Source organism: Bufo gargarizans, chromosome 1 (assembly GCF_014858855.1).
Source record: "Bufo gargarizans isolate SCDJY-AF-19 chromosome 1, ASM1485885v1, whole genome shotgun sequence".
NCBI classification, from domain to species: Eukaryota; Metazoa; Chordata; class Amphibia; order Anura; family Bufonidae; genus Bufo; species Bufo gargarizans.
In genome coordinates this window covers 651,982,751-651,999,230 of record NC_058080.1, presented here as the reverse complement: position 1 = coordinate 651,999,230, position 16,480 = coordinate 651,982,751, and the positions used below count along the sequence as shown (strand labels likewise).

Genomic DNA, 16,480 nt, shown 5'->3' with positions numbered 1-16,480 from the left:
CCTGATTCTCTGCTATGACATGCAGACTGATTCTCTGCTGACATGAAGCCAGATTGTCTGTTACGGGACCTCTCTCCTCTGCCTGTGTGTGTGCTGGGCCTAAATATATGCCAATGGACTGTTGCAGTGGTGGCTGACGTGAAGCCTCATTCTCTGCTATGACATGCAGACTAATTCTCTGCTGACATGAAGACAGATTCTCTGTTACGGGACCTCTCTCCTCTGCCTGGGTGCCGGGGCCTAAATATCTGAGAATGGACTGTTCCAGTGGTGGGTGACGGGAAGCCAGATTCTCTGCTATGGAACCTCTCTCCAATTGATTTTGGTTAATTTTTATTTATTTAATTTTTATTTTAATTCATTTCCCTATCCACATTTGTTTGCAGGGGATTTACCTACATGTTGCTGCCTTTTGCAGCCCTCTAGCTCTTTCCTGGGCTGTTTTACAGCCTTTTTAGTGCCGAAAAGTTCGGGTCCCCATTGACTTCAATGGGGTTCGGGTTCGGGACGAAGTTCGGATCGGGTTCGGATCCCGAACCCGAACATTTCCGGGATGTTCGGCCGAACTTCTCGAACCCGAACATCCAGGTGTTCGCTCAACTCTACTTGCGACATATCAGAAGTTGTGATCGGTGGATGTTGAGACCTCTCACTGATTTATAAAACAGAGGATCAGAGACACTCTTTTTCAGCCATGAGTGGCTTTGCTCTGCTGTCCTGGCAGAGCAGAGCATTCACTCTACGGATCCATAGAAAGACTATGGCTTGATTTGTAAAGACTGGCGTGTGCTACGCTGGTCCTGATACGTCCTGCTCAGCTGGAGCAGGCATTTCATTCATGTCAGAAATTAAATGTCTCCTCCGGCATTCCATGTGCCAGATTGAAATCTACTGTAAGCCAGCTTGTGGCTGGCATAGGTTTCAGTCATTATTTCTGGCATAGATGTGATAAGTGTGCCGAGACCAATGGCCTTTCCCACACCCCACCCTCATCACACCCCTTTTTCGGAAACTGGTGAGAGTGGCGTAAAAATGCCAGTTGCACCTAAAAAAATATCATTTAAAAAGTCACAAAACTGGGTTTTGTGACTTTTTAACACCAAATCCTTTGTGCAGTGGGATGATAAATCCCCACCTATGAGTTCATATGTTCTGCCTCTTAGTCTCAGCAATCAGTGGGGTTCTCAGCACCATGACCCCACAGATCAAATCGTCTGACAGGTTAAAAGTTTTGTGAAGTGATAGGTGCCCTTTAAGCATCTCTCTAATAAGTTCTTGCCTAGTTTCAGTGTCCTCTTGGTGCCAGTGTCTTGAGCATACTTCTATCAAGCAGTCACACAGACGTTTATAGAGACATTTCTTCTGTTGAAGCCAGCAGTTCCCTTATATGGCATCCGAAATGTAACCAAGTCCACGGCGCTGTTTATGTAACCCCGTAAAAGATCTCACTGCCCCTTAGACATCTGTGTACGGAAGAAAACCTTTATAAACCATGTCTCTTCTCTGCACGTGTAATTTATGACGAGCGCAGAATCTAAGCTGTCATCTACCTTATAACTGGGGAGAAGAACACGGACCAAATGTATGTCCCTAATCATCGTCAATATGGCTTGCATATAAGGTTATGAATATATGAGGGACCTTTACATCTAATAGAAGCAAGGACTATAAGGTGAAATGATAGGATATATATTCAGCTTTCTTGCTCCATTATATAGTTGACAAAACTGCAAAAACCTTCACGGAGAGTGAGTTTAACATTTACTATATTCAGTCATTTGAAGATCCAGAACCTGGGTGTATTGCACCATCATGTCCACAAGGTGGCACTGTTCTTCTCAGAGAAAGTTTTCGATCTGTGGATTTTGTAAAGAAAACTAAGCTTGCGGCATAAAAAAAAACAACCTAAAGGGCTATAAGATATGGCTATAAATATTTGTTTATTTACTGAGTGTTCTAAATTTCTAACATATATATATATATATATATATATATATTTATAGAGAAAAGTACAAAGATCGGACAAAGCTCTGTTCAATATGCAGAATAACAGGATTTGCATCATTCATTGCTGGTGTTAATATTAGATCTAGGAGCTACATTGTCATGCGCATAACCTAGCAGAGCTGCTTTTGGTATGCAGTGCGGTATCTCTTGTCCCATTATACATTTCTGGATTAAGACAATAGTTCTTATATCACAACAGAATGGTAAATTTGGGTCTGCTCAGCGCTACCTAATGCCATGCTAACTGCACAATAATATCATTATGCGATTGCCGTAGAAAAGAATACCAGCCTCAGAACCCGTACAGCTTTCTCCATTTATCATACTTAAATACATGACAAGACTTTATAAAGGTTATGTTAGGGCTTGTTCACATCTCCTGCACTCATGCAAAATTACTACTGACATTCTATGTAAAGTGAAGAACAATGACCTTCTGAATGGAAAGGATGAGCACCGCCTATTCATTTGTTGTACCCATCCAGCAGACTTCTTTTGGAAAGAACTGACTCCACCGCCTAATATAGGTGAACGAGCCCTTAGTGGTTTCATAATTAACTTTAATGTCTCCAAATTTTCCCAAAACGTTCAGATGCCAGTTTTATCCTAGAAAGTGGAGCAATGCCAACAATAAAAATCAGTAGACCGATCATTGTTCTGCGATATCCAGATTACAGGGCCCCTGGATTTATAGCTAAAACTGGGCACATGCAAAAATGACATACAGTCTAGATACCAGCAAACTCAGAAAGAGACGTTTTGTCAAATTTGCTTTTCTTGGAGCTTTTCTCCAAGTTTATACCTAGTAGCAAACAATATTGTAAAGTAATTTCAAGGGAAAACATGATCAAATGAAGCAGTTCCTGGAGCTCGCCCAGAATGGCGATCAATGCTTTCAGCTGCCTGACATCTAATCTCTAACAATAAATGCAAAGAGTGCCATTGAATCTCCAACAGGTTAGATATAAAAGAATAGCGCCCCATGTCTCAATATTACATTTTCTTGCCATTATGCTTAAAAAACCCTGAGTGACTGCATTGACATTAGTGAACTCAAACAACTTTATGCATGAAGCCAAAATGCTCAGTCAAGGAGAATTTATTTTGATTAAAATGCAATTTTCTGAATATTTATGGCTGAATCCATAAAGCTGCCATATTCACTAATTATATAAAACTCAGGCTTAGGAAAAAATTCACAGACTACAAAAATAATAATAATGTAATTTGTGATGTCTGAGGTGAAACGCATTCAGTAATACAAAATTCAGTGGATGGAAGATATCATTCAATGGGTATGGTCAGGGTATAAATGGTGGCTTCTTACTGGCTGTTACACATGGATCTCTGGTGGTCCTATTTCTCCTCCTAGTAGGCGTACGGTGTCTTAGGGCGCCTTCACACTCTGCAGATTTTGTTGCAAAAATTTCAGCAAATGAAAATCAGTTCCATTCATTTGAATGGGGCAGCAAGTACATGGATTTCTGCAAGCGCCATTCAGGTGAATGGAATTAATTTTTATCAAAATCTGTAGTGTGTCAAGACACCCTTATTTTGCCAGGCCTATAAGACAAAGTTATCTAAATTAGCTTTTAAAAGCTGAACTTCGGATGCCACCAGATGTAAGGTAGCTATCCCATACGTCAATGCTCAACTTTGAGACATAACTTGAATTAAAGTTAAGCCAATGTCTGCTGTTTCATGGTGACTCCCCCTCATTAGTGCAGAGCAGAAAGAACTGGCTTAACTGGGTGAGATTCCTTTGTCAGGATTTGGTGGGGTACAGATGTAAGGTAACTATCTTATAAGTCATTGCTCGACCAATATGGAGAGCGCCTATTAGGTGGCAGGAGTTTTACAGGCCTGGCAATGGTCTTCTGGAAATAGCTACCTTACATCTGGTAGCACTAGAGACTCAGCTTTCGTTCCTTTTTGGAAAGGAGCTACTTTGCATGCATGGATCTCTAAAATGTTCAATTAAACTAATAACTCATGAGATTCCATTTACACAAGAAAAAAAAGGCAAAGCAAAATGGAACCTTCTATTCTTCATATTGGGTCCCCAAACCTTACATCCCACTGTGATAGTGCTCAGAACCTGATCAACCACTGATTGACAGAAGAGTGCTATAACCCTTCTGCTCACCGTAGTTTTATTTTGGTGGAAAGGGAACCATGGGCAGTTTCACACCACCCATTGCAGAGGGCCAGCTTAGGTTAGGGCCTCCTTTCAACAGACCATAGCAGTAGAGGATGCCCTTTTAATATATGCAGTAGGGCTATAAATTATTATTTTCTTTATTTAAACTGTTAGTTGTCAAGAACATTGTATAATTACCTAATGTGTTAACAAGACCTACAATAAATAAGTCCTTCAATTTCAACTTTTTATACTTACAAATCCGAGTTGATCAAAAGGATGGCATAAAACATTGTTTATTGGCAATGACCATTTAGCCATAGAGTGAAAAAAAATCTTTACTCCATATTGCAATTTAGACAGATCCCTGGATGAATATTCTGTTTTAATTTAAATAACTAGAGATAAACAAATTGATTCTAAATGTAAATTAATCAAATTTGACCCAAATTTTACAAAAATTTGCTTAACACTACTAGTAACTCTAAACTAAATACTTCCCCAATAAAATATACTGTATTACACATTTGAGTATAGATAGCTGTGAGTATATTACACTGCTGTGTTTTTTTATATCCTTTTGAAATTGTATTCTTTAGATGTATTTATCTTTCTTTATTTTGTATTTCTATTTTAGTATTTAACCTTGTATGTTACGGTTCATCTTTTTAAATCTACAACATATTTGTGACAGACATGCAAATTACTATAAAAAGCTCAAATTCCAGTATGAGTCACAAAACCAACATAAATGCAATACTTCTAAACCTTAAAGTGTTATAAAAAATGACAAACTATCTGTGCTATTATCTCTTTGAAATTGTGGCAGAGTATTATGGTATCAGGCACTGGGCCAAGGTGCTAAGAGAAGATTAAATGCTTAAAAAAAAAATAGGATGGAAAGTGAACTTGTTCTTGTTTTGGCATTGGCCTTGAGAAATGCTAAAGTTGTTAAGCCAAGATAAAGGTGTTTGATGATGTAATCAGCTGTGAGGTCATAAAATGTCACTCATAGAGATGTTGAGAAAACACAAACTCTGGAGCTTGCTAATTTTTATAAGTAAAGCAATGGCGAGAAAATAAATAATCTGTATATTGTTTTGGAGCCTTTTCAGTGCCAGTCATTAGCCTGGCAAATTTCTGAATTTAATAGAATCACCTTGTGGACTGTTCACCCCGAGTAGAAAAAATATGTCAATTATAATAGTAACAACTTCTTTGTAAACTGAAAAAATGAATTTTCAAAATACTTGAACAAAATTTGAATAACAATAAAACATACAAAATTAATTTTTTTTATTTATTTTTTTACTTTTAGCAATATGAAAACTGGAGGCCAAACCAACCAGACAGCTTCTTTTCTGCGGGTGAAGATTGTGTTGTAATTATTTGGCATGAGAATGGACAATGGAATGATGTACCCTGCAACTATCATCTCACATACACCTGCAAGAAGGGAACAGGTATTTTTACAGTGCACTTTTAAAAATCTTTGGTTAGGTTATATGTTTTGTTCTTGTCTGTAGTGTTATTATTGTGTTCACTACGGTCTACATTATGTCACCAGTAGAGATTAGCGGATTGATTCTAAACAAATCCAGTTTGTCTCGAATTTCACGGAAATCCAAATTGAAATCTATTCTGATTAGATTCAGCTGAATCTCTCGAAATAGTGTTCACTAGAGATGAGAGAATCAAATCCAGCGAAGTGGAATTCGATCCAAATTTCAGGATGAATTAGATTTTCTGTGAAGCCGAGTTCCTCGTGCTTCGTGGTAGCGAATCGATTTAACCTGAAATAGTGTAAAAAAATAAAATAAAAATCATACTTACCTTCTCCGTTTGCTCGCGACGGGCTGGACGCGCCATCTTGATTGAAGATCTCGGACGAAATCCTGTGCGTTATGACATCATATCTCGCCACGCGAGATTTCGCGCAAGATCTTCAAGCGAGATGGTGGCAGGTCGCGAGCAAATGGAGGCAGTAAGTATGATTTCATTTTTTAATGTTAATTTGACACTGTATTATTACTCTCAGATGCTGCGATCATGTATGAGGGGTACAATAATGGGGAGCAGCGCTATAGCAGCTCCCTGTCATTGCACCCGCTACTCGCAAAAAAAGTGCCTTGTGGCAAACTAATTAATTACAAAGCAAATTTTTGGGTAAAATTCAGTGAAGCAGCTGAATTGAATTTTCCAAAACTTTGCTCATCTCTAGTGGTCACCATTCGGCAGGTCAGAAGACAGAGAAGAAGGAATCTACCACTAAAAAAGGAAAATTTGTGAATCATGTTTTAATTTAAAAATACAATCTGACTGTTTGTTACCACCAGCTACTATCCGCTTACCCATAGCCATATATGTTGCTGTTACTTTGACATTACTAATACTACCCTACCTGACTTTTCAGGGAAATCTGAACACTTACGATTTGGGTCGATTTTATTATTTGTACCCCAATTGAGTCTTGAGACCTATTTGTTAGAATCGGACCTGAAACTAATTTTAAGAAAATTACTCATCTTTTGTCACTATACCTATTTATGGGCGGAATCTGGTATATGCCAGAAATACTTATGATAGCAAGGTCTCATTAAAGATTTAATATGAAGTCCATTTTTCTAAACTTGAAAGTAAATTTATTGCTAAGCAAAGGATCACAAAGCTATTTACTAGGGCAGTGGTCTCCAACCTGTGGCCTTGCAGCAAACTAAAATGCTCAGTATGTTATATGAGGAAATTGTGATTTTAACCAGTCCAGATTATCCCAATAATTACCCAAACCACCTAGTTTTGATTACTGCTTTTAATATGTGATATAGATATCGACATTAAATATTTAAGTGGTGTGTATGAAATAATGAGGTGGTATTCATTTCTCATGTTCCTGTAGTATAAAGCCGATGTTTAAACTTATGAACTTTTCTGTGGCTCTGAGAGATAATTGGTTTGCAGAGACATTCGACTTTCTTTTAGCAAACAATTAAGTCATGGCTGGCTGAGAAGTGCAGCATTGAATTAGGAAGGAGGGTGGCAAGTTCACGTTATGATTTCACTGGACTTTTAATGCATGTCAGATTTTCCCAAAGGCATGAAATGATAAAATAAATTTTAGTGCAAAAAGTGCTCAGTAACTCATACCTGGTCATTTATTTTTCAGTTGCCTGTGGACAGCCTCCTCTTGTTGACAATGCTAAGACTTTTGGAAAGACCAAACCGAGATATGAAATAAATTCCATGATCCGATACCACTGCAAAGATGGGTTTATTCAACGGCACATGCCAACTATACGATGCAGAGGGGATGGAAGGTGGGATCTACCTAAAGTCACATGTATGCAACGTAAGTATATAAATTCAAAGGTGAACTACTTTTGGGTATCTTTAGTGTTGCAAGTGTATCATTCACATTCCATTATAATTAGAGCTACAGGTGTATTTCAGGGAAATACTTTGACCTGCAGACTACAGCTTTCAATGGGCAGTTACAACTGGAAAATTGCTGTACAAAAATGCTCCATGTAGCCCCAGCCTTAAACTCAACATTTTACTTAAAGATGTCAAACATCTTATTAGATCGACTGGCCAGCCTTTAATCCCTGGATTTGGTTTCTTCTGCTCTCTATGTGCTTCCAGTCCCAACTATCCTAAACTACAAAAGTGATTTTTGAGTTAGAGGCTATTCAAAGCTAAAGGGGTCAAACCTGGGTCTACCCTGCTGTGAAGACACCAGTGGAGGTGTCAGGTCCTAGGTTGATATGCACAAAACTTTGATTTTACTCTTTGAAGAATTTTAGCAAATGAGAGGATTTCCTTTTATGTAGTCATATACCGTGAGATAAAGGAATCTTATATTCAAGGATGTTATCCAGGAAATTATGAAATTTGCCTGCAAGCTGGGAATGGTATAAAACAATGAAATGACCAATATCACCTGCATGGCCTCAAGTAAGTGTCACAGTAGTATGTGACATAACTGCTTCAGGACTGGGGAAGACTGCCAAAGTGGCGCCACTGGAGTGGAAAGGGGATTTATTTTTATTTTATACCAAGTCAACGACTTGGTTCTGTTCTTCATTGCCTCCTCTTTAAAGGAGTTGCCTCATGAACAGAAGACTTTAATATAAAAATAAAAACATTAAGCAGGTCTAATGATGTGGCAACACCCCAGTGATCACTAACTTTTCACACAACTTTATGTAAATCCATAGTACAGTTGTATATAAGACATTTTGTGATATATCTTATTAGAAAAAAATGTCTATTGCTCCACTTATTGGGTTCTTTTCCTCCCCCTCCTAAACTAACATTCATCATTTTAGACTGAGATTGAACATCAGCTCTGTCCGCCTACCCCATTTCCTCTTCAAAGTCTTCTATGGACAGCATGTAATATGATCCTTTAGTGAGCTGCCAGCCCTTCTTGGTATTTTAAAATGGGTTGTTAGTTTGTGGGAGGAAGAGTAAAAGACCCTGATAAGTGGAAAAAGAGGTATTTTTCTCTGCTAAGATATATTACAGTGTTTCTTACATTCAGCTGTACTAATGATGTATGTAAAATTTGTTGAAGGGTTAGTGACTGTGTAAGAGCTTTTGTACTTAAAGTAGTGATCCCAGACAGAGGACCCCCTCTGTGAAGTCCCAATAAGGCAATATGGCAAGACAACCCATTTAATGCTGTGTTTATGTACTTTATATATGATGTAAGATTCTTTATCATTTATGTTAGATTAACATACAGAACACATATCTCTATTACATTTTTAGCTTCCATTTACCAAAGGACTTACTCCAAGAAATATTACTACAAATTTAGCCCGCCCGAGATGAGGACTCCTCTAAACACACCTAAACATCTTCACCGTTGGAGCAGGACATGGCAGGATTCCCCTCGCTGAATGCATCGGACTTCTCTTGAATGGACATCCTTTCTGCCAAAGTCCTAAATTACAGTGCCTTTCTTTCGAATTTCAAGAAGCATTATCTAGCTGATCAGATCATGGATGTATTGGACAATGGCATCACTCAGACAACAGAAGAAAACACGAACATTTTGTAATCAAACATTAAAAACGTATAGGGAACTAAAGAGATGTAAGAGTAATATCCAGCCTACTAGAAATTGTACTGCTAGTATGAAATGTAGTGTATGTCACCAAGGCAAGCAAACATTGTATTAATGCAAGCTTATGTTAATATTTAAGCAGCTTGACCCTAGCTCCGATGACTTATGTAAATAAGATGATCTAAATATGTTTTCTAATCATGTATATAAAATTGAATAGTCATACTAAAGTCAGGCGTATTTAATAGCTGCAATATGGCTTAACTGTTAAATCACTAAATAAAGCCAATACTAGTTGATCAAGGCTGGAGAAAACCTAAAACCTTGGCGTGAAAAAAAATAAAAAAACAGTGCCACACGAAGCATTTTTTTTAAATAGGTGCATTATTATGACTTGTGCCATAGAACATTATTGTTTTTAGTGTTGTGGAAAAAAAAACGGAAAAAGATACATGGGGAACAGCATTTCCACCCGATTTTTTTAATTGACTGCAGTAAAATTTTTACAGTTTTTTATCCGTCCATGACCACTCAACAAAATGTATTTGCTGGATGAATAATTTTTCTTGTTTAAGTCTTTCGTTTTTTTTTTATTTGGCATTTTATAATGCTATTCAATAAAGAGCTCTATTTGTAAGGGTCATTGATGCAAACTCAGACCTGACATACACGCTCCCTATTTGCATCAGATTATATGTAAAGATTGCATCATTTTATTTGATGCAGGTTTTATAAATGATGTCTAGACTGCTGCACAAATAGATGCAACACAGGTAAAACAAGTTATGTCAGTTTTGAATTTGTACCACACACCTAGTGGGAGATTCCCGTTGTTTTCACCCAAAAAAAAATTAAAAGGGGGGAATTTCAGTGACTTTAAAAAGACTAAAATTCTAGGTGAGTTCTACAATTTTTGTAAAAAATAAATAAAAATAAAAAAGTAAATAATTTTGTACATATAATCATTTTCTAGGTCTTTTTTTAATGAAATTATGAATGTTTATTGATGAATGCGGCAGCTGTGAAGCATACTGACATAAATTTAGGAAGCCATACTGATTTACTTTATAGGGTGCTTCCGTGCCATGCATGCTGACCATGATTTCTTAGCATCAGTATGTCATCTCTTGTTTTTAGGAGCAAGTTGAATATATTTTAAGTTACAGTAGGTTTACAAATTAAGAAGTCCAGATACTTGCTCACTTGAAATATGAATAGGCAATTCCTATAATGGGCAGTCCTGAATGATATATCGCCTTTAGGTATGATCACTCACAACTCTGGTATAATTACCTAAAATGTAAAAAAAAAAAATCTTTATATTAATTTGTATTTAACATACATTAACTTATCTGCTTTTAAAGATCCCTTTATAGTTATTTATCATTTTATGAATGTGTACAATTTGCCTACACAAATATTTATGAAGCCATTTTGTAGGCTCTGCCAATATTTAATGACATGACATAATGACTCTGGAGGCTATACATTCCAATTAATGACCTACAAAATGGCTGCTTCTACTTTGTGTATGTGACAAGTGCACTTTAAATAAGGGAAAATGATCGACATCAAGCAAGGAGTCATCAATGTCATCATGAAGTATTCAGTCTATGAAACAATGCATTGTGTGCATGCTTTAAAGTGGTATTCCCATCACATACAATGGGGGCCTATCGCTGGGATACTCCCCCATTGTCTGATAGGTGCGGGTCCCACCTCTGGGACCTGCACCTACAAGGAGAACGGAGCGGGGAGAGCTGTGTCCACACCCAAGTGCTGCTCCTATACAAGTGAATGGGAGCGCACCGCACACGCACACGGCCCCTGCTCCTGTTCATTTCTATGGGGCAGACGGAAATAGCCAAGCCAGCGCTCTGCTATTTTCGGCGACCTCATTGAAATGAATGGAGGGTAGCTGTGCATGCACAGTGTGCCCTCCATTAGTTTCCCCACTTCGTTCTCGTTGTAGGTGCGGATGCCAGATGTGGGACCCGCACCTATCAGACAATGGGGGCCCATATCCTAGCGATATTCCCCCATTGTATGTGATGGCAAAACCCCTTTAAGAAAGACGTGTTTTGAAGATAATATGTATGTTATATAGGCAATGTTTAACCATTATGGTTTTGAAATATTAGCAAATTCTAAATTTCACTGCCAGGGGGCCCTATGACTTACTGGAAGCTCCTCTGGACACACAAATCTATTATTTATTGCAATAAGCCAACTCATTTGAAAGCTTGGCTATTGCTCTGATGCTGGAAGATAGCCACTCCATAAAGTAAAATATCCATAGCATGGCTTCTCAGCATATAGTCCTTATTACTTGTTGTGTGATTGATGCATTCCTCTGACTGCTGCACCTTGTGTTATCATACTTTGTACTTGACAGCAATGCACCACAGTGTTGACCTGTATGTTTTCTACTATTACAATGCACATAATACTTTTTTCCCCTGTATTTATATTATAACTTGTATAGTATATAATGTGAACCTTTGGGTATTTGTGAATGAAAGTCTAAACCTTTGTAACTTTTTATATCTGCTTCTGTTTCACCAAAGAAATTTTGTTTGTTTGCTAGTCTGTGGTTTATAGCGTTTTTATTTATTCATTTTTAATTATTTTCTAAATAGAACGATATGTAATTATAGATAACAAAGTCCAATAAACCCTCAAATGTGCAAGTGTCTCGTGCAGGTATCATGAGCCTGTACACTTATCTCATATATGCCATTCTGGAAGAAAAGAATATTATAAAGTCTTAATGAGATTCTTAGTGCTAAAAACACTGGTACTTAAGTGAACAGTTAAATACACACACACAAAAAAAATTCCTCTAACCTCCTCCTTTCCTTTACTCTGATTCTGAAATTGCCAAATTAGGAAATGCATTAAGAATTCACTGTGTCCTAGCCATTTCCCCAGTCATCCTTTTCCAATTCTGTGTCTGGCTGTAAGACAAAGGGCTGCAAAATGAGCCTCATCTCTCTTCTCTATCTGCAGTAAGAGACAAATGAGTTAAGTTAAAGGCCATGGGCTCCTTTGCATTGATCTTTTATTGTTCATTTGCTTCTTAAATGCAAAATGAGAACTCTTCTGAATAGTCTACATTACAAATTACCTTCCGTTTTGCTACTGCAGAGCTGCATTCGTTACTGTATCTGACAGTCATGGCCGGGCCCCATTCTTCAGACAGGAGTGGGTTTCAGAGGTTTTCATTTATGGCATATCCTATGGGTGTAACTATAATTCTTATTGTCTCGTTGCAAAGTAAGATGGGGCCCCCTCCACAGAGTATAAGAAAATTAAACAACAGCATAAGTCGCAATAATCAAAGATATGCATAAGCACCATATAATAGAAAAAAGCCAAAACATTAGTATTTCCCACAAAAAGGTACACTGTTCTTGCACCTGACAGGGCCTCTGAGCCTCATAGCAAATGCTATGGCTGTTATGGCTATAGTTACGCCTCTGATTCTATTGATATGCCATAAATGTCCAGATGGATCAAAAACCCCATTAAGCCCTGTCCCAACTCTGATCATCTGACACTCGAAAATGAAAATTATCATATGTATTTTGCAAGATTTCTACTGGACTATTTGTTACAAGAGCATAAAAAAAATCTACTCACTGAAAAACAGTGTTGACAAATGTGTCTCCTGATTACTTTTATCATTCATTTCTATAATTAATAGCGTGCCTACCTTAAAGCAATTTTACATCAAAGCACATTTTATAAAAATGAATATCAATTAATATTTGTGCCTAGCAGAGCCGAAGATGCACCAGACCTACTAAATAAGATAAAAAATGATAAATGTGTAAAGTTAATACATGCCACATCTTCACATATTCACCAGACCTAAATAGGCCAAACTCACTGTGTGATATGGAGAGCAGTAAACGTTTGAGTGGGAAAATAATTTGATTAGATGTGTAACTGCTCACCTTCTCACTTATTCTGTATAAAAATGTATATACTGTATAATTTGAGGTGAGCAAATCAATTTTGAAAGAATTGGATTAGTCCCAAATTTCACAAAAATTCTCCTTAAAGGAATGAATCCCAAATTTTTGCAATATGCTTTGGACAAATCACGCGGAACAACATCCGCTCCATTTTACTGTGGAAATATGAAGGAAAAAGATCAGGGAGGATGCAGATGTGTAAATAGTGGATCACATGACCCTGGGAGGGAGGCTTGCTCTGATTAGCTCAGAGGCTTGCAGACAGCCCCTGAGCCAATCAGGCAGTAGGATGTTGTCAAGTCCTTCAGCTCTGTGCTATGTTTAAGCCACAGATGCCATTCTGAGTGTAGTTGTGAGAGGATGTGTATTGAATGTGTGCAGCACCCCAGAACAGGTTTACTTTGAAATGTTAATTGTTGTAAGTTAAATTTATTGTACCTAACAGCAGTTTATGGATCGGTCAAGGTTAACATCCTGGCTCAACCCTTTTAGGTTGCTAGGAGATGGATCTGGGTCCACCCCCTGGTTCATCAGTCAGTTGAGAGTCTGAGCTTAGCTGAGGAAGATGGAAGCCCTATGCTGTACAAGCTCCTAAGAGCTACAATTCATTTGGAAAGTATTCATGCACTTTCACTTTTTCACAAAAGATGTCCTCCCAGGTTTTTTCTCCATCAATGTGCACTCAATACCACATGATGACAAAGTGAAAACAGAATGTGCGAAATCTTTGGTAATTTATTGAAGCGTAAAAACTAAAATCTTACATTGTCTTCAAAAATGTCAAAATGAATCAGGCACATAGATCTGTGAATATTTCCACACATGTCTGCCTGGTGACAATGAAAAGATCTGCCATTCCTAACAGTGGCTGTTTATCACTGGCCCAATTATGCTACTGCTGTTGTCTGCCTGTTAATTGTCTTATTTATTTTACTCACATATAGCGCTGACCTATTTGACAGTTCTTTACAGACATTAGCATCCTGCTGTCACCAATGAAACTCACACTCTAATTTCCCTATCAGTTGTGACACAGTGAGAGGTTTGGTCTGGGGAAACAGGCATTTTCCTCCCAGCATGTGCTGCTGAGCTGATTTACAGCCAGGTGAGGTCAAATACCGGACCGAATTTTAGGTGCCTGTCCGCGTTTTGGCAGCACCTGGCTGTCCTTAAATAGGCAGCTGGGCTCAGAAGTGAGGTCTCTGTGTTGGGATCTGGGAGCCTTGGGTCTGGATGAAGGCTTGCTACCTGTTTGGCGTGAAAACAGGCTGGTGCTGCTATGGTCAAGGACTCTTTGAGGCAGAATTGCCGCATGGTGTGAATTACCACCAACACCGCAAGGTGACTTTTTGCTTGTTTATGACTGCTTGTTTTGTCACTTGCCTAAAGTGTGAATAAAACACTGAACTGTTGCTTCTATACTGCGTCCGCTAATCCTGTCTACCAGAGCGAAACCCCACACAGTATGTCTTTGGAGTATGGAAGGAAACTGGAGTATCTGGAGGAAATCCACGTAGATACGAGGAGAACATACAAACTCCATACAGATGTTGTCCTTAGTTGGATTCGAACTACTGAGCACCTGTGCTGCCCACATAATTTCTTCTGCTGCTACTCCTCCTGCTGCCGCTACTACTAACCCTAAATGGCTCTGTATCTGCTCCCTTGTCCATGAAGTTCCTCACTCAATGCTGCTCCCAGAAAAAGCAAGAATTTTTGGATGCTTGTTCAGTACAAGCCACAGCTTTTTCCAGCGCTACCATGTGTGTATAAACACCAGCAGGTACCTTCCCTCAATAAGGGACAATTTTTGGAATATTTTTGATATTTAAAAAGCATAGCAAAATCATTGCCGCAATGCGATAGGCTGTTTGTTAACACTGTCAACCATCTGTTTACCCATAGCGTTATACAGTATGTCAGTATCACTCTAAAAGGAGGGAGAGAGAAAGAGCAAAAATGTAAAAAAAAATAATAGAAAAAGAAAAGAGAAAAAAAAAATATGAGCCCTAGGAGACCTCAGAGTGTCATATACCAATTTCCAGGACCATTGGAGCAATATTGATTGGGTTAGAATCGATTCAGAAATTGAATCTAGTAAAAAAAATTGAATTTGGCAAACCAGACCAGAAATGAGTTTCAAGAAATTAGCTCTATGTATATATATTGTGGGGTTTCTCTCTGGTAGATAGGATAAGCGGACGCAGTACAAAGGCAAAAGACAAGTTCTTAATGCAAAACTTAAGTGTTTTATTCACACTTGAAGCAAATGCACAAAACAATGCGTTACTTTGCAGTCTTGGTGTTTACTTCACACACAATGGAAAATACATATTGGTGTTATGTAACACAAATTGGAAAGTTCATATAAGACAAGTCACCTTGATGTCAGTTCTGCCTCCAGCAGTCCACGTCAGGCTTTAGGGGGCCTGTTTCCTTGGTCCATGAGTCTTAGCTCTCCAACCTGGCACCAAGCCTCAGATCCCAACACAGAGATCCTGCTGCTGAGCCCAGCTGCCTATGTAAGGACAGCCAGGTGCTGCCAAAAACCCGGATCGGCAATTAAAATCCAGTCTAGTATTTGACCCCACCTGGCTGCAAATCAGCCCAGCAGTAGTGATGAGCGGCATAGGCAATATTTAAATTTGCAATATTTAGCAAATTTTGGGCCGAATATTCACCATAAATTAGCAAATTGGAGAATTCGTGATCTCCAGTCATTGTTTACTTGATTGCTAAAATCGGCAATGTAATATATTTGTGATTAATTCACGATAAATTTGCGATAAATTTGCGATCAGAATATTCAACACTATTGGCGAATATGAATATATAGCATTATATTCTAAATATCCTCGAATTGTCAAAGTGGCGATATTTGCAATCAAAATTAGCGTTTTGAATATTCGCGCTCAACACTACCCAGCAGCACACGCTGGGAGGAAAATACCTGTTTTCCCAAACCATTCCCCTCTTTTTGTCACATACCCCCCATCCCCTTTTGTTCAACCCTAAAGGAGTGAACACTCGCCAGACAATGTACTCCGGACAGGGCATCTGCGTTTCCTTGCAACTGGCCTATGTTCTGGCCCTGTGCTCCACTGTAAATTTAAAGTTCTCTAACTCTATCGCACATTTTTTGGGGTTAGCGGTTAGTCCAGCCTTCTGAAGGGAGTCCACTACAGCCTGTACTTTGGGTAGGTGACTTTCCCAGTTGCTACTGTGGATGACAATATCGTCCAGGTAAGTCGAAGCGTACCGACGATATGGGCGAAGCACAATGTC

The 16,480-nt window shown here is 38.4% G+C and overlaps 1 protein-coding gene across 1 annotated transcript in view; it reads left to right on the top strand.

Annotated features, from left to right (window-relative positions):
- The window catches only part of VCAN (versican), a 97,417-nt gene extending 87,257 nt beyond the window's left edge, over positions 1-10,160 (top strand). Inside the window, exons 13-15 of the mRNA XM_044276014.1 lie at positions 5,466-5,610; positions 7,311-7,493; positions 8,918-10,160. Of these exons, the coding sequence (XP_044131949.1) occupies positions 5,466-5,610; positions 7,311-7,493; positions 8,918-9,048 (459 nt within the window). The 3' untranslated portion in view covers positions 9,049-10,160. The remainder of the gene's footprint in view (positions 1-5,465; positions 5,611-7,310; positions 7,494-8,917) is intronic.
- Positions 10,161-16,480: the final 6,320 nt, after the last annotated feature.